General features: G+C 35.8%; 1 protein-coding gene across 2 annotated transcripts in view; it reads right to left on the bottom strand.

Moving 5' to 3' along the window:
* ASCC3 (activating signal cointegrator 1 complex subunit 3) overlaps window positions 1-20,086 on the bottom strand; it is a 280,895-nt gene that overhangs the window by 114,086 nt on the left and 146,723 nt on the right. The window contains exon 15 of one of the 2 annotated variants that reach the window (XM_040597335.1): window positions 10,268-10,336. The exons of the other annotated variant lie outside the window; for it this stretch is intronic. Within the exon in view, the coding sequence (XP_040453269.1) occupies window positions 10,283-10,336 (54 nt within the window). The 3' untranslated portion in view covers window positions 10,268-10,282. Of the gene's footprint in view, window positions 1-10,267; window positions 10,337-20,086 lie in introns of those variants that run through there. 2 annotated transcript variants of the gene reach the window in all.

The raw sequence follows: 20,086 nt of genomic DNA, 5'->3' as shown, positions 1-20,086 counted from the left end.
AAGATTTATTGATAGCTTTCCTATATAAAAAGAAACTTTATCTGACTGTACAGAACTAAACCACATACCATGGTTCAGTGCTATGGTAAATACCATGTTTGTGGAGTTTGTAACACACACAGACTACCGGGTTATCACCAGGATATTGGTTTTCAGTGGTTTCAAGTTGGTAATACTGAATTATGAATTGAAATCAGAATAAAAGCAGTGGAGAATCTTTGACTCTCACAATCCATAAAATTTTTTAATTAGATTGTGAGACAGATATTTTAAAAACTTTCACTGTTTTGCTTAATTTTCTTATTATATACTTTGAAAGCTAACATGAAATAGGATATATTTTATATAAAATGAATGTAAACAACAATGTATAAATAATAAATAACATAAAATATATTGCAGAGTTGGTGATCATATCATCACCCATTTTTAGATATTGGTTTACACATCTAAGAATATTTTTACTTTGCAAATTCAAATATTTTAATTTCCTTCTGTTAATTTTGTATTTGGATTTCAACTAATTTCTAAATTATTTTTTTTTGAGCTCCAAATATGGAATTGCCAAATATTGTGTCACAGAAATTGTACACAGAATGGAAACGCAGAGGCAACACTTACCTATAACACTGGTGTTTTCTCTGCTATCCCCAGTGACCACTCACTAGAGGAAAACCTACTGAGCCTGTTTTCTGTGATAGTATTGGACAACCTTTCTGATGTGATTTATAGAAACAGACTGATGACTTGTAATTCTTGGCATAGCCTTTTCAATCTTGAGATCAACCTAGAAAACCTTCCTACTCTATTTCTTTTTTGAGGAGGCATCACTTGAGATAACTAGATAGTTCCATCATAAGTGTTTAATCTGCACGCTGCTAGAACTGAAGATAAGAGGGCCAGCTAATGCTGTTTGATGCAGAGAAATATCACCAGAAAGTAACTGCTTGACCATTTGAGACAGGCCACTTTGCCAGAAGCTTGATACAGCAGTGTTCAGTATGAGATTAAAACACTGTAGAGGCCTACAAGCAGATCTGTACAGCTGCAGTAGGAGTCTGAGCACCCTTCGCAGTCAATGGGCATCAGACAGCAGGGCTTGTACAGTGCTTCTGCTCCCTGACCACCCTTTGTCAGCTCATGGTTGAGCACAGGCATCCTCTCGGCTCCACTACCTGAACTCCAATTACAACAGGACCACAGAGACATCATGCATTTGCAGTTACCAAGTGCAGTCTTCTAAAATCTGTGTGCTATAATCTTAGCCTGAAAAGTACTCCACCGGGGTGCTTCAGATTTAGACTAGCGAATAGGAATTATCCTGGAAAGAACTAAAGACAAAACAGACTCTCAAATAACTCCATTGCAACAAATTTATATTGTAACTGACTCAGGTGGCACTGTCTCCACACTCCCAGATGGCACATATCAGTAATAGCTCCTAATTATCACTCCTATTCCAAGTAAATTGGAATCTGCATTATCTGTCTTCACACTAATCTTTGCTTATTCTGATATTGAATACCTCCTATCACAGAGAAAACGAAGAAACAATTGAAAAGTTAATGGCTCTATACCTGAAAATTAATCAGATCATCCTATGGTTCTAAATGCATGAACATAAAGAACTAAAGAACATAATGGGAAAAATAGGAATGAAGACTTTTCATCCTTTCTATTCGCAACAATGGAAACTTAACAAGGGGGCATTATTTATCATAAATTCATTTTTTACTTGTTAGAAACACCAAATACAATTATACACCTTCCTACAAAATGCTACATCCCCATAACCCTTTCTTTGCCATGGACAAAATTACGCAATACATTCATAGGATCTGTCCTCATCACACCTGGTGCAGGTCATAGTGCTAGTTGAAAGTACGACAAGAAACAGTTTTCCCCAAACATGACAAAGTTTGTAAGAACATACTGTAACTGAAATGTTCCCAAACTGTTGTTGTCAGACAAAGAATGGGATTAAATGTCTAGCTAATCTCAATTTTCCCCTACTAAAAAAAAGGAGAGCAGATGTTAAATGATTTTTTTTTTTCTTATCTGTGCAAATTTCTACAGTTACTGGTTTAACTTTTAGTTTGAGTTCAAGAGTTTAGTGTTTGATGAAATTAGTTGCCTATGAAACCCTGAAGTTGTCTGAGGGTCTTGGGTACAAATTCAGCCACTGAGGAAAAAAGGTTTCCACTAGTATCAGGAATTAAGTATGAACCTTATGGGGAATCCCAACCCTACCCCCTCAAAGTCCCAAAAGAAAATGCTTGGTAGAGTACTGGTACTGCTTCAACCTCTACCTTTAAACACAGCATATACTTTATTACAGAACAGAAAACTCAATTCAGGAAACCCTGGATTGCTACTTTGACTGATGGCTTCCTGTATTTCCAGGAGCCCTTTTAGAGTCACAATAAATTTTGACGTCTGTCCTCCAGAAGACGACAGAAATTCATAAATCTGTTTTGCAAAGCTATGTTCAAGAGTAATCAATTCACCTTCATGTGTTTTCTCCAACTCATCCCAGTTCTGATGCCTGAAACTGATTTCATACATGCATTTAATAAAGAATAAATACAAACTTGGAGGATATAAATATTGAATTTTTCTATTTACTATTAACTGTTATTCCAGTAATCCAAAAAATTACTAAGAGACAGGAAAATAAATGTTTAAACTGTCAAATTTTGCTAGCTTCGTAAAACATTCACTGTCCAAGAATTTCTATTTTTTTAAGCAACAACGAATGTAGTCCATATTATTATACATGTATGTTATACGCTATACTTATTACACATGTAACTTACCTATCCTGCATTTTATACTATCATGAATTATTGTATGCAGGAAAAAAGGAATAGAACAAATGAGGGAATAAGAAAAAATTATCTCAGAAATTTCATATGAATGCAAAGAATGAATGTTTCAGGTCAAGCAGAGCGCTGCACTTCAGGCTAGATGCCTGGAAGTAGAACATATTTATGGATTTATTTTTAATTCTAGCCTGCAAAATGCTCTGAAGTAAAATGATGAACAGGGGCCTTTCACCCACCATTAAATCAGCACCGTACAATTGCATTAAAAAATACGGCCACAAGGTGGCTGTCAATACTCAGCATTGAAAACTATAAATCTGAAAATTAGCTAGAATCTCGATTAGCTTTGTTTTCTTAATATTTTAAGTGATGTGTTCCACCTCACTTGTTCTTAGAAACATAAATTTCCATACTAGACAAATACTTTACAGATAATTTATATTTATTTTGTTCCTTAACATCATGAAACCTTATATAAAGAATTCCAGTGAGAGATTTCCAGACTCAGTCTGTGACAGCATCATTTTCCTGCAGTCATATATTTCTCCCATAATCTGAGCCCTTTTGAGAGCTGGAATTCACATATATATAACTGAAATAATTTATTTACTGTTTTTTGGTTAAGTTAGTTTTCAACTATTTAACAGTACTAGCTCTGTTTCACGATGAAAACTGTATGAAACTTCTACATAGAACATGCATTTGAATGTGGATAGCACCTTATACATCTTGTTTTTTCCCAGTATGCTCTAGGTATATTCTTTATGTTCTTAATTACCATTTTATTCTTCCTTTTACAGGTTTATTAACAGTTATGGGTTTTGCTGGAAACCTTCAACCCATTTTTGTAGTCAGTTTCAAAAATATCTCTGTTTTCATTTACCATTTATTTTCCTCCCAAGTGTGGAAATCTGAAATTTAAAGAAACTGGACCATGTAGAAAAAAATAATAAATAGGGTTATGATTGTTCAAACTAGTAAAGAATTATTGATTCTGAATCAGTGAATTGTAGAACTGGACTATACTCTGAAAGGATGGAAGTCTCTTAGAACCATCATCTTGGATATATTCCTTAGACGAGATCTTGGTGGTTACTGCAAGGAATATGCTCCCTCACCGGAAGAAAATCTAAGAGAATACCTGAAAATAACTATTACAGCTGTTTTGAAATCACAGGCCCATGCGGCAAGAAACCAGCTATGTTTTCAATGCTCCGCTGCAGTACAAACGCTTTTTTACTACACTGTAACTACTGAATCAAGAGCCCAGAAAATAATTTCTGAGTATAAGGGATCATTACAAGAATTATAATACTGGTGAACCTATACGACTGTTTTTAACCCATGAATCACTGGGAGAAATTCACATTTTCTTATTGCTTTCAGCTCAACAAGCTTGCAGAAAATCCACATCTGCAAAAAGTTAAACACTGTTGTTTTCATTATGATACACTATTTTGTGCTGTATTAAGTTGTGTCCTCAGGGCTTACTCCAAAGCCAACAGTCTCTTTCCCATTAGCTTCAGTACGTTTTTCAATGAGATCCTTCAACTGCAAACCAACTAGGACTGTTCAATTATTCAGCAATACTACAGTTTAAATGAAAACATGGCAACATGATGCTAAAGATTTCAAACCCTTTTCAGATTTCTCAGTTGTCCTTGATAAACACACGTAGCACAATACCTGGAAAAAGTGATCTCTAAAATCAATGACTTTGCACTGGAATTCTACATGTGATTACACAACTCATGGATATCAAAGCCAGAGGTACCCACACAGACAGAAAATGTGCAGTATTTTTCATCCTTCATGCAACAGCCTTTGATTCCTGAGCTAACTGCTTTTGTTATTATTACGAAGTCTAAAAAGGCTTTTGCAAAGCTTTTTATACTACAGATTCTAGAACCTAAGGGTCTGCCATCCACTCCTAGGTTTTTAGCATTTTGTCAACAGTTCTCAATATTTTACAACTTCCAAATTTATAAGCCAACAACCTCTCTTTTTCTCTCTCTTTCTCATAGAGAAGAATCCTCAGCACACCAATTACTAAACTAGAGGTCATAACTTTAAACACAGAAATAACGACAGTTTTGCACATGGCAAACTCAATTTATATCTCATAGTGTTAATACTCATAATGAAAATGAATCATACAGTGTCACCTATATAAATTACAGAACCTCATAGTAGTTAGCCGAAATCAACATGGTTTCTTCAAAAACGCTGCTGAAGGTCATTATTCAAATAGGTAACAATTGTAGAAAAGCTCTGGCAACTCCTTGTTTGGAAAAAAACCAACTTAAATTCAAAAGGAAAACATATCAGAAACCGTGGTCACAAGGTCTGTTGGTCACAAGTCCTTTGCAGGTGTGTGGGGCAGAGCATCTGAGGTAGTGCTGAGTTCAGGCAATCAGCAGCTGTACACATAAAATTTTTCTCCAGGTAACAACTACTATGTTACACAGTTATATAACAGCCCACTTTATTTTTCTTATCCGAAGGTATTTTTTGATTGTTAAGAAAAAGTAACTTAATGCAAATGTTTTTACTTATCTTTACCTATGTGAACTTTATTTTGGTCTCAGTCCTCTTGTATCTATTGGGAAACATGGACAATTGGCTCAATTATTTTTTTTTTTAAGAACCTTTGCTAAGCTTCATCAAAATGTTCCAGTATTTAGGGAAGTTGCTGGCCTATGTCCACAACTGCCTCAGCAACTTGCATCTTTGCAATTTCTCCCTTCTGTCACAGAAAACATTCACCAGAGAAGCTGTGCATAAACTTTTGAAATCATGTATGTAGTTTTCTTACAGAGGTGATAAACCACCACAACACAGCAGAACTTACGTACAGATAAGTATTTTCAGTAAAGCTTCAGATATGTTTCATTAGGCATTTTTAAATAGCTGGGCAGATCTGAAGGTGAGTTACACAAAAGACAGGTTATTTATAAAAAAAAAGATTTTGATTTCTGCTGCAAGGGGCACAAAACATGAATGTGAGAAACTTGTGAGGTACTGGGCAGGGCAGAGGTATGGAGTGCTATGGCTGCAAAAGCACTGTCAGAAACATGACAACTTCACTACATGCTGACACCATTCTTTACTGAAGAGGTAACAAAGACCTATATATTTTATTAGAATTAAAATGCACCAATGGTTGATTAACTAATTGTTGATCTCAATACAGATAAAGCAAGATACCATAATGCTCATAATCATATATTGGTTTTAATCTATAATATAGATAATTTATAATCACAGTTTAAGTTCCAAGCCTTTTGACTTAAGATAATTAAATATTCAAGATCTTTGCTCAGTTCTCCTATTATTGATTATCAAAAGAACAAAATATTCTCAGCATCATTATGTCTGCAGAAGAAGTTTTACTTGTTTGTAAAATTGGAACTGTTTTAAATTTGAACTATACCAAGAAATACAAATTCTAAGCCAAAAACCCTTCAAAACTGAAAGTTCTGTGTAAATTTGTTAGAAAAGTTTTCAGGCCATATACACATCATCTGCAAATATGTCAAAACAGGATCTGTCCTGCTTGTCTTTTGTTGTTTTTCTAGTTTTCCTTACAGGTTAGAAATTATTTTGCCCAACAAAAGTCTGATGCTGAATAAAACCACTGCCTGAAATGCCTTTCAACTCCTCCCACACATTTGGTGTCCAAATGTTCTAGAAATACCATCCTAGTCCTTAATATTCTCTTAATATCCCATTCTAAAGAATGCATTAGAAATGTTGACATTATTAATTTCAAATGGCTTTTTCATTTGGAGTATGGTAAGTACTGGGACACGGCACTTCTGGGGTTTTAGAATTTCTTAAAATATTTCGTGCATAAATTATATATGATTGTTTCTTGGAAAAGAAACAGATTCTGCTGGTTCCACAGCAGCCAGCATTGTAATAGCCATCATAAACCAAATCTTGCTTCTTACTCAAGTTGATTGACTTAGTAAGTAAAGTTAGTATTTAACAGGAATGAAATATCTTAGGAAAAAACCTACTCCAGTGTCAGTGTTTTTCAGTATGTCTTATTCAAGTACTAAAAATGAATTAGTTGAAGACCTTGTTCTACCAAAATCCTGTAAATAAAATGTTAAGTTCTAGAAGTTTATACATATTCCATTATTCAGCTTTATTGACCAAAATGAATTAACTACTTGTACTGATATTGTCCAACGCCAAAGGCCTGTTTAGTGGGATGGTGATGGTGAACATTTAGTTTTTCTAAGAATTCATACTTAAGCACTGAACTTTACAAGTCTTCTAATATTACTGTCTTCCTACCTGCACTCTTCCAGCAGCTTCTCACAAGCCATACACTTCTAAATCAGTCTCCATTTTTTTTATCAATTTGATTTTCATCCCATAATACAAACTCCATTTCTATTACCTACCAATTTTCATTATAGTTCATGCACAGTTTGTGTATACTCTAGTCTTGTCACAAACATGTTACTTTAGTTCCCAGTATCATAATACATAACCTTTAGTTTATTTTGCTCTTTTGCTGAAACAAGACCAAAATTACTAACATAGTACATATACAAAGATGTATCCAAATACACATTTATATGATGCTCATTTGAAATCTTACTAGTGGGATAAAAAGAATACTGTTTTTTAGCTTTTTATGTTTTTGGAAATCTGTAATCAATCTCTGGTGTTTTTGATGTTAACCATTTGCTAAAACAAAAAGAGGTTTCTGAAGGAATTAGGTTGTTCAAAAGAGACTTGGCAAATTTAGGCAAAATTATAATTTTACTTTGATAAAGGTGACATGCAATGGTACCTGTACATCCTAAAGCATATTGTTTGTTGTTTTATACAGTGCAATGCTTTTCTCCAGAACAATGATTTCCAGTTAGCAGGGATTCTTCTGAATCTTGGCTGACTTTTGAAATTCTAGTTCAAAGGAGCTTAAAATGAATTCAAAACAACCAGAAGATAAGACTATACATTAAAGATATCAAAGCTTCCATATCTTCTGGCCTCCTACTATGGAGAAATGTTGATAATATAAAACATACAGAGGACATGCAAAAAAGCTGAGACTGACTATACACTTAATAAAATTAAACCAGAAAAAGAAATACACAGCAATAAATATTTACAACTTTCTGAAAGTATGCCTAATTACTTTTTAATTTATTTTGTTTTCTCCAAAGCACCTCTGGCTCTCAGTATGTGGTATTAACAGACTGTGGATCAAATTCAATTCACTCACTCTTAATGGGTATTTCTAATTGCTCTTTTTTATTTAAAATTCATAAAAGCGTGCACTTATTTTAGTCATTTCACAATTCATTTTAACTAGATGTCAATGCAAGCTGCAGCACAAAAATGCTCAGTCCAGTTCTGATCTACCCTACATACTTTGCAAATAAACTAAAGGAATAGTTAAAAGGCCCAACCAAATTTGCCTAAATTATGGTGTTTGGGGGAGCTGGAAGTGGAAAGTGGATGACAACTGAAACAGTGTGTACATAGCTTAAAAATTATATCAAACCATAATCAAATAAAACTGTATTTGTAAAGCTTTTTTATTTTGAAAATAAATGAAATTAAGAATATGAATGGAAGTAGAATGTAATATTTTTCTCCATCTGTAGAGAAAATCATGTTTTCTAAATGAAAAATTGAATCAAGCATCTAAATGTATGGGGGTGGGGAGTGGGGGGATGTGGATCTAATGTTTGCCACAGTCTCAGTCCAACAGGAAGAAATCTATTGATAAGTAAGTGAACAGAATATTTCATGCAACAGGTGAATTTATTTAATTGCACTTATTCTAACCATGTTTTTAAAGTGACAGTCTGAGATAGTTTCCCATATAGCAGTGATGTTTTCTATCAATTAGGTGTTTATGAGCATGTATTTTTCAATTATGACAGGTCAGAAACTTCAATTATAAAAGATTCACAGTCTAAAGATGTCCTCTACATTTATTGTTTTACCATATAAATAAATAAATTCACATGAATCCTTAGGGAGCAAAAGAAACGTGGTCAGTTAATAGTGATACTCTGAAAGAAAAACATCAAGCAACCTTAGAAGAAAGCACATAGATTTATTCTGCAGGATAACTGTGAATATAGGTTTTGTTTGGAATTCTATTTCAGGAAAGGCAACTACAAAGGGTGTTCTGTGATGGCCTGCACCTTTAAAGCAATGACCATTCACTTAAAAAACCCAAATATTATATCCTTCATTTACAATCCCAAAGAACGGCACTTCAGGATTTTTGCAATGATCCTTTATAGGTCAACTATGATGCTAGAGAAAAAACTAAAATCAAATGCAATTCACTGAACCTCAGAAAATTTACTCTGTTAGTTCCTGTATAAGAAATCAAATATAGTTGCTCAGAATGTCAATCACTGAACAGGATGAAGTCTGTTTGAGAATAATGTAATCACCTTGAAATACAAAGTACAACTGATTAACAAGCAGCATTCACTATCAGTGCACACTGCAGAAAACCCAGAAATCATTACTAATAGCTACTGTAGTTACACTGTTTTCCTGATAATTCCTAAGTAGATAGGATCTCTTTAAATACTACTTTCTAGTCAGTATATGGTTTCTGTACTAAGCTACTTAAATTGCAGATGACCAGAACCATTTGACAGTATGGTTTGGTGCATCCTGTAAAGAAAAGGTGCCTGAAAAATATGATTATTGCCTACAGCCTCACTGTGATCATATTGCGCACCATTCTGCATTGCAGCCAAGGACTAACTGGCTTGGAACTTGGAATGCAAGACCAAGGGGCATCAGTAAATTAAGCATTTCTCTTTAAATTTCTTGCCTGGAACAATCCCATGAGATTGAAAGTAGCTGAGCAAACTACGCTTTTTGAGGGAGGGCTTAAGAGGGACTAGGCCAGAGAGCACCTGTGCTAACTTTCATATATCTTACAATTTCTTTTTGCTGGAGTGTTCACAAGTAACCAGATATTGCCAGCTTGTTAATATTGACAGAATATGTTAAATGATTCTGAACCTGTTAAATGACAGAAGAAAACATGAAGAAAAGGGAACTTCACCTCTCAAGAAATCTTACGTGTTTTTAATATATACCTGAACTTCATTATATATGGTCAAAGCAAGCACTGGCAAACATCAAAAGTGGGTAACAGGCTGTGTTGCTGAAGTGGAGAGTGTAGTCCTGTTTCCCAGATTTTTGAATATGAAAGCAATCACACTGGTTTTTTTTGTTTTTGTTTTTCTGTCCTAAAGAGCTTTGAAGTTTTATTTTGAAATGTATTTCTTTAATATTAGCATAGCTATTTGATACCCATATATATTTTATGTAACAATGAGACTTCATGTTGACATCATCTTACCCAGTGAAGCTATCAATTAATAACTACTGTGAAAAGACACAGCACACTTTTTTCTTTGTGACCTGGATTACATGTTAAAACATTCCAGCAGCTAACTGAAGGAGATTTCCATGGTCAAAGGGAAAAACAACGCTGTGTGGCTTTTCTGTCAATGCCCCAGAATGAGGTTAAAACTTCAGGAAAGACAAGATCACAAATTCTCATGTAAGAAATAGCTAAGAATGCACAGGAAAATGGTTTATATATATATATAAATATTATACTTACATTCACTTATTTACATTGAAATAAATTAGTTTTACAGTAATATCAACAATCAAAATGACAATTTTAAAGGACAAAAAATACACATATGCTGCTACTGACTGTGCAAACTTCTGTGACTGTATAATCAACCAAATAACTTGTTAGAGCTACTCATTACAGTAGGCAGTGTCACAGCTGGCATCAAAGAACCTCTATTAGCCTAATATTGTTCCCATATCCCAGAAAGAAGTTTCAGTGTATTTTAATCAAAGACATAAAATAAAATAATAGATTTAAATCAGATTAACCATTAGCAATATTGTTTTAAACAATACAACACTGAATTTCAGTTTCTGTGTTTACAAGCAGAAATAAAGAAGACATTTTAAAAAATATATTTACCTTAAGATCTGAATCGACTGAATGCAAATACTGCACTACCTTGCAGCACGTTGCAATAGACTTCATTTAGGGAAAGAAGCTTAATCATATTAGAAATATGACAAAAGTTTCAAATGATCTTACTAAGTGTATTTAGTATTTAATAGGAAATTTTGTCAACAATGAAAGGGGCTGCTATAGGCAATACATTAACCTACAGTTTATCAGAGCATTTCCATGGAGGATTATAAGAAAAGGCATTAAATCTTAGATTTACAGTGATGAAATCCATTACTGATTTTAACCTGAATAACTCTGAAATTGCTGAAAAGTTGTGTACTAAAGCATAAAATGTCTTTTTGTAGTTCCTTTGAACAAAAACATCAGCATCCCTGTCAGCTGTATTTGCAACCTCAGAGATCACTCTAGAAAAAGAATTGGTAACCTATTTTGTTTCTAGGAGTCCCATTACTAACACAGCACAGCTTATGGAAGTAGAACAAATATTCATGAGGCAGCTTTCCCGTGATAAACAGGATAAAACTAAGCATTGTGGCATATCAAGTTGATGCTCAGGATAGATAAAACAGAATATATGATCAAGCCAACAGATTAGGGAAGAAAAGGTCCATTTTATTTTTCACAGGATAGCAGAAGACTGTTACTTGTTACCTCAGTGCTGTAACTATCAGAGCTTGAGAGACAAGCCAACAAACCTGAAATCCTTGGATCAGAGACTTTCAGAGATTTTCAGAAATATAGCTGATAACAGAATTCAACCCATACCATATATTTTATACTTTCTGATTCATAATAAAAACACTAGACAATTCCAGTAGACTGTATACAATGCACAGGAGTCCATAGAACTACGAATAGAAAATAGAACTACAAATCTAAAGCTGTGCAAATACAATTTCTGGAGTGACATGTAAAAAAGTAACTATTACAATAACAGATGTATACATCAAACTTCATATGTTTTTCCTTTTTAAAGGTCAGGAAAGCAAAAGCAAAAAGGAATTGTTTACTGTTTCTGTCAACTTTTTATTTCTGTTTGCAATACCTAATGCTTAAGTTAATTCTAATACATAGGAATACTCCAAAAAAAAGATGAAGGCAACATTTTTCTACTGTTCACAATGTATTTCCCTGTAAACTGGTGTTGTGGTTTAACCCTAGCTGTCAACTAGGTACCACAGAGCTGCTTGTTCACTCCAAAACTTAAATGTCTATCTAAATAACTCTTAATACTAAATTCCACACCTCAGGATTCATTAAAATAGTGGGATCACTCTATACAGAACACATTTTTCTTTAGCCTATCAATTGCTAGGACCACATCATCTCATGAATTTTGTCTCTGACCTTTAAGCAGAACTACTGAATAAAATATCCCATGAAAGAAATACAAAGAGCTTCATTCCATTCTCTGAGATAATTAGCAAATATTTTTCAAAAGTAAAAAAATGTAGTAATTATAAAGCAAATAGGGAACTTCAATATATGTTTGACATTTAATATAGCCTAATGTATTTGAATACATATTCTCATTTTATTTTTTATAGGTTTTTTAATGACATATCAAATATTAGATATTTTATTAGTAAAACAAAAATAAAATGAGGATTTGCTCTGAAATAATTAAATGTCAAACAAATGATTACACATCACATATTTGATGAATGTTCTCTAAAAATTAATTTCTAATAATTTAAAAACATGTGACAGATAATTAAGAGGATTAGCAAAATTGCTTTCAAATTTTAAAGGCCAGCAAAGAATACAATGCTTTTAACTATTCTATTTTTCATTTCCTCCTCTGTGTTCAAGCAGCCTTAACTTACACGTGGTGTGTCTAGAGTAGAACATACATGATTTGAGCATTACTTATTCTTGTAAGTCATACACTGGATTTCAGATGTTTCTAAGTATCTTCTTAATCCATTACAGTGGACACTGTATACAGAATACAATATAAGGACTGTAGTACATTATCAAGATTATTCTCTGCCAGGTATTGCTAAATTTCGTCAACTGAAATGGCAAGACTGAATGGCCTGCAGTCTGTTCATTTTGGGAACTGTGACAACAAACATCGCTTTACACAAGATAGCTCTTGTCAGACAAACATGATATTATCATCATGAAGCTTAAATTAATCACTTTGCATCACACAGCATTGATATAATGCAGTTAGACTTCTGTCAGAATTTTCATTTATATGGTATGGCACTGGGAATTTAGTACTCCATAAAATGAATTTCATTTATTAAGGAGATTAAAATTAGGCAATGATGATCAAAGAAATTAAGTGCATATAGAAACTCTGACTTGACAGAACGTCTAATTAGGTTCTTCAGAGATTCAATTTGACCCATGGATATTTCCCATTTGTATTGGTGATCAAAAATTTAAAACATGATCAAGCTGATTAAAGGTACAGTTTGGAAATCAGAAGCACTCTGAAGGAATGGTAAATGCTTGCTAGGACAGATCAGTTCCACAGTGCCATTTGGCTCACCTACAGGCTGAGCTTTAAGATATCCGGGGAGCAAAGAACCTAACAGATTTTAAAAAAACCCTGAAAATCTCTTACAAGTCGTGTGTTTTACCATGTTAATACATCTTATGCAATAAATTAAATATCTGATTTATAGTATAAGGCATAAGAGCTGCTGCGCCAGGTCAGACTGAAAGTCTGTCTAAAGCAGTATTCTCTGAACAGCAAATGCCTAAGAAAGAGTATCAGTGCTCTTCCCAGTATATTCTCCTGGCAATCAGAAATTCGCCATTAAGAGACCTACTGACTAACTTGATCTACCCGTAATAACAATTCACTATTATTTAAAAGAATGAGAACTTTCACTGTGAAAAAAATTTAAATTAGTGAAGAGAACCAGCATGAAATCCTAAGTCTAGAGCAGCAGGCAGGCCAATTCAGACATGAAGAATGACACACATCAAGGCTATATACTGGGTAGAAATTATTGCTGGAACTCAAACAGAAATTCACACCTTACTCAATTCTCTACTTCACAGAATAAATATTTCAAAACAGCTGGTCCTCCTTGTCCACAAAAAGTATGAATCCATTAGTGTCTCTCTGTAGTGTTTCTACACATCTGACTTGTTCTGTTTAGAACCGCACTTGGCTGTAGTGACAGTGGTCTTTTTCTGGTAGTTTTAATGGTAGAAAACTGAATGGTTATAATTCCTGGTGACAGCCACTTACGCCTATATATGTAGGCTCTGTCTGTACAAGTAGGTGGTACTGAAGTTCTTTCCTTACCTTAGCCAGTAAAACTCCACAGTATCACAATTACCAGTGGAGGTGAAAATTTCTACACTTTCAGGTTACCTGAACGTAGATGTGTATTGCACATGCTTAAGATGGTGCTATGCCAGCCTTAGGCGTTCAGTTACAGGATGGGTTTCTTGGAGAGGAGCAGAAAGTTAAGGGGAAAAATATCTCTTTATATCCAGTTAAATAAATAACTGCTGTTACTATAGTAATTTCTGTTAGAAATATTTACTTCTAAGAAAGAAAAAGAGAGTTTAGGCTGAACAGTAATAGCCTTAATAACAACCCCCCACATGCTGTTATCACTGAAATCTTTGGTGTACTTTTAAGTCTTAATATGTTAGCCTTAACTGCTTAGCAAAATATTGCTAGCATATTACTCATTTTATGATTATTGATGATTTTTTATGCAGAGTTGCTGCCTTGGCAAAGTATCCATTTGATTAGCATTCTTATTGTAATAACTGTATATAAATAAAAATATGCCTCAAAGATACATGCTGTGACATAATCATTGCAGTACATGAGCTCTGCACAGCCAAAGATTAACTAACAGGGAGTGCAACTCCATCTTTTCCTCTTCCCTGTCTGTCCTTTCCAATGTGGTATACAAGATGCATTGCCTCAGAGAGGTAAGCTGCCTGCTCTATTCACAAGTATATATCACATCAAAACACATTCATATTAACATTACTTTCTGAAGCAGTCAGAAATGCTATAAACACAGTTGATTCCTCCTTTTGATGTAGTGTATACTAGCACATCTTTTAAAATGCCTTTTACAGTACTATGACTAGGATTTTTTGCTCAAGCTAAAAAGCAGTTAGGGAAGAGGCTGACCAAACCCAGGATACTCTAGCAGGTCAAATTCTGGCAACCAACAGTTCACTCCCTCATGGAAAAGGATTTATGGGAACAGACAGAAGACTGAATGTGTTATTTTGGCAAGTAACGTATGATTTAAAGATGATAAGACAACTACTTTAAGGAATAGACAATGAGTTTATTAAAAAAATACCCCGATTTCAGATGTGCTTTTCATAACTAAATAAAAAGAGTTTCTCCTTAGTAATGTCACAAATCTGATACTACTTAAAAGACACTGACATCTTAAGAAAAAAAAAGCAGCCAACACTGGTACAATGATTCTTATTATGCTATGTTTAAAGACCTCTTGTCATAATGTCTACTTATTATACTTAAAAATAAAATATTGAAATAAAAGTTTCAGGCATTTCCAATGGAGAATAATCGTATCTTTCACACAATGACTCCACTTCTTGTGGTGACATTTTTTAAATGTTTCAGTGAATTCCCAGTGAAACTTATTGAATATCAGAATAAACAGTTATTTTTTGTTGGCAAACTTTAACACTTATATTTATTATATTTTAATTATTATTTATTAGTTTACCTTCCTAAGATTCTGAGGTAGTATAAAGAACACTATAGTCTCCGGCTTTATTATAGTATATGAAATGGTTGTTCACAATACCACTCATACTACTTCAATTAAATTTTTTAAGTCCCTAAACCTTCTGGGTAAAAGGAACATTTTTCTGTTGTAATAATGCAGGAAGTAGTCAAAAAGAATCAAAGATTTCCATGAAATATAAGAATTCATTTGTATTTAATTACAATGAAGGCCATTTTGCTTTATTACAAAAATCAGATAACTTAGAATCATGGAATTGTTTAGGTTGGAAAAGACCTATAAGATCATCAAGTCCAGCCATTAACCTAGCACTGCCAAGTCCACCATGTCCCTAAGTGCCACATCTACATGTCTTTTAAAAACCTCTAGGGATGGTGACTCAACCACTTCCCTGGGCAGCCTGTTCCAATGCTTGACAACCCTTTCAGGGAAGAATTTTTTCCTAATATCCAATCTAAATCTTCCCTGGCACAAGTTCAGGACAGTTCCTCTTGTCCTATCGCTTGTTACTTGGGAGAAGAGACCAACACCTACTGTGGTGTATGATTGCATGGACTCCGGGAGCAGATCAAATGCACGAAGACACTTTATTAAAATCAAGCAAGTCTTGTATACCTTTATGGGGGGCTGACGTGTCAGCCTGTAACTATGCTCAGTAATTTTCCACTCTTAGCTCTTTTTTTTATTACAGACACAGAAGCTTAGCAACTCCTTTTATCTACAAGGCCACAAGCCCTGCAGACTACTCCCTATCTTGAAGTTTCTCTTCTTGCTCCCATGGCTTCCTTCCAACAAGCATAACTGTGTCTCTCCCAAGATCGGTTTTTGCTCACTGATGCCGTTGAGCTAGCTAAAGACATACCCACAACCTACCATGTTACAACCCCCTTTCGGGCAGTTGTAGAGAGCAATAAAGTCTCCCCTGAGCCTCCTTTTCTCCAGGCTAAACAATCCCAGTTCTCCCAGCCGCTCCTCATAGGACTTGTTCTCTAGACCCTTCCCGAGGTTCGTTGACCTGCTCTAGACACGTTCTAGCACCTCAGTGTCTTTCTTGCAGTGAAGGGCCCAAAATTGAACACAGGATTCAAGGTGCGGCCTCACCAGTGCCAATTAAAGAGGGACAATCACTTCCCTAGTCCTGCTGGCCACGCTACTTGTGACACAAGCCGGGATGCTGCTGGCCTTCTCAGCCACCTGGGCACACTGCTGGGTCATGTTCAGCTGGCTGTCAACCAGCACCCCCAGGTCCTTTCCCCCAGGCACTTTCCAGCCACTCTTCCCCAAGCCTGTAGCGCTGTGGGGGGTTGTTGTGACCCAAGTGCAGGACCAGGCACTGAGCCCTGTTGAACCTCATACAATTGGCCTTGGCCCATCAGTCCAGCCTGTCCAGCTCCCTCTGCTTAGCCTTCCTGCTCTCCAGCAGATCAGCACCCCCCTCAGCTTGGTGTGGTCTGCAAACTTACTGAGGATGTACTCAATCCCGTCATCCAGATTGTCAATAAAGATATAAAACAGAACTGGCTCCAGTACTGAGTCCTGGGGAACACCACTTGTGCCCAGCTGGCAAACGCATTTAACTCCATTCACTCTTTCGGCTCATCCATCCAGGCAGTTTTTTACCCAGCAAAACATATGCCTGCTCAAGTCATGAGCCCCCAGTTTCTCCAGGAAAATTCTGTGGGAAACAGTATGAAAGGCTTTACCAGAGTCTAGGTAGACAACATCCACAGACTTCCCCTCACCCACTAGCAGGTCACCTTGTCATAGAAGGAGATCAGGTTAGTCAAGCCAGACCTGCTTTTCATAAACCCATGCTGGCTGGGCCTCATCACCTGGTTGTCATGTACGTGCCACGTGATGGCACTGAGGATGACTTGCTCCATAACCTTCACTGGCACCGAAGTCAGGCTGACAGGCCTGTAGTTCCCCGGATCCTCCTTCTGGCCTTTCTTGTAGATGGACATCACATTTGCTCACTTCCACTCAAATGGCACCTCCCTGGTTAGCCAGTACTGCTGATAAATGATGGAGAGTGGCTCAGTGAGCACTTCTGCCAGCTCCTTCAGTACCCTCAAGTGGATCCCACTCGGCCCCATAGGCTTGTGTGTGTCTAAGTGGTGTAGCAAGTCACTGACCATTTCCCCTTGGATCATGGGGGCTTCATTCTCCTTCCCATCCCTGTCTTCCAGCTCAGGGGGCTCAGTACCTAGAGAACAACTGGTCTTACTATTAAAGAGTGAGGCAAAGAAGGCATTCAGCATCTCAGCCTTTCCCTCATCATTTGTCAATATGTTTCCCCCCGCATCCAATAAAGATGGAGAATCCCCTTAGCCCTCCTTTTGTTGCTAATGTATTTATAGAAACTTTTTCATTGTCTTCCACAGCATTAGCCAGATGAAATTCTAATTGGGCTTTGGCTCTTCTAATTTTCTACCTGTATAACCTTATGACACCCATGTAGTCCTCCTGAGTGCACTGCCCCTTCTTCCAAAGGTCATAAACTCTCCTTTTTTTCCTGAGTTCCAGCGAAAGCTCTCTGTTCAGCCAGGCCAGTCTTCTTCCCCGCTGGCTCATCTTTTGGCATGTGGATATGCCCTGCTTCTATGCCTTTAAAACTTCCTTCTTGAAGAATGTCCAGCCTTCCTGGACCCCTTGTCCCTTCAGCACTGCCTCCCAATGGACTCTGTAAGCCAGGCCCTTAAACAGGCCAAAACTGCCCCCTGGAAGTCCAAGGTAGTGGTTCTGCTGCCCACCCCCCCTTACTTCTCCAAGAATTGAAAACTCTGTCATCTCATGATCGCTATGCCTAAATGGCCTTCTACCATCACATCACATGACCAACAAGTCCTTCTCTGTTCACAAACATGTCCAGCAGGGTGCATTCCCTAGGTGGCTCCCTCACCAGCTGTGCCAGAAGTTATCTTCCATGCACTGCAGGAACCTCCTGGACTGTTTCCTCTCTGCTGCACTGTATTTACTGCAGAAGCCTGGCAAGTTGAAGTCTGCCACAAGAATAAGTGAGTGACCTTGAGATTTCTCTAAGCTGCTTATAGAATATTTCATCTGCTTTTTCATCCTCGGTGGGTGCTTTATAAGACTTCTGCCATGATACCTGCCTTGTTGGCCTTCCTCCTGATTCTTACCCATAAACACTCAACCCTATCATCACCATCATTAAGCTCTGTAAGTATCTTCTAAAGCGAAGTCAGGTTTTCTATATTTTTTCACACAGATCAGCATTTGGCACTACAATCCTCAAACAATTCAAAATTTGATTTAGAACAGATGCTCAGATTAATTACAAATGTATGTGTGCTGGGCTGGGGATTTAGGGGATAGAAGAAAAGCAGGGAAATTTGCTATTTTACTCAGTATCCCCTAGATTTCAGTATGATGCATAAATACTTTTAGAAAAAGACGCTATTTCAGATATGCAGCCAGCCAACCTATATGCCATATTATCTACCACTCTCTTAATTTGTACTATAAATGTTACCTTAATACTATCCAACTACATGCAGCAATATCCTGTATTCCAATAGGTTTGGAACTTTCCTCTGTGATATTTTTGTGGTTCTCATCAACATAACATGCTTTCTAACTCATTTAATCCCAGAATGAAGAGAAGAACTAAACATATAGCAGTAGTTTTCACTGAAATACACAGTAAGTTGGACAAATACTTTGACAGCTACCTCGCATACTATGCACTGCTGAAATAAGCATATAACTTTTCCTAACTTCTTTAGCAATAATTTTGTGTGTCTAAATAAGCACTGGTACTTTCAATAGCTTAAAATATTTCCCCCCTATATTAGCATTGAAAAATTAATATTATTTTTAATAAATTAATGAGTTTCAGGTTTTGTCCCAAGAAATCTAATGAGAAAAAGTTCAGCATTAATTACCAGTGTTACAGTAGAAACATGGGAACTCCAGGTTCAGGTTTGATATTATTTTTATAAGGCAGTAGATACTAACATCCACTAGAAAAAGAGGGGCTTTTTGATATGTTATTTTATGTAATATAAGGATATCAATTTATAAAGCATAGATTTTGAAATATTTATTATTGCTCTCAGAAGCACCATGACAGAAAGAAAATATTACAAAAGATTTTTTAAAATCAGGATCAAAACCAGAATTTCCTCTACATTTCAGAAATTTGAATTTACCAACTGTAACATCTATGCTCCATTCAAAATTAGTAAGTATGAATAAATCTTTCCACATTTTCAGAAGTATAAAATAGGGTAACATATTTATTACATTTAAAGACAGACACAGAATCTAAAACCCTCACAACATTCCTAATTCACAGGGGCCCAAAACATTTATGAGTTTATAAATATATTTGCCAGGGAGAGAAGGTATCTTATAAGGATATTAAACTTTCTACAATGAATAAGTATCTCTTCTATGTTCTGCTATTTAACTGAGGAGAGAGAAAGAACATTATTTTTCAGGGAATATTAAGAAGACACTGTCAACTCTAATATTTAGACCTCAATATCACCAAATGCAAATGT

Source organism: Falco naumanni, chromosome 6 (genome assembly GCF_017639655.2).
Source record: "Falco naumanni isolate bFalNau1 chromosome 6, bFalNau1.pat, whole genome shotgun sequence".
In the NCBI taxonomy this organism is placed as follows: domain Eukaryota; kingdom Metazoa; phylum Chordata; class Aves; order Falconiformes; family Falconidae; genus Falco; species Falco naumanni.
The sequence above is the reverse complement of the archived record's forward strand: the minus strand, read 5'-3'. Positions and strand labels throughout refer to the sequence as shown.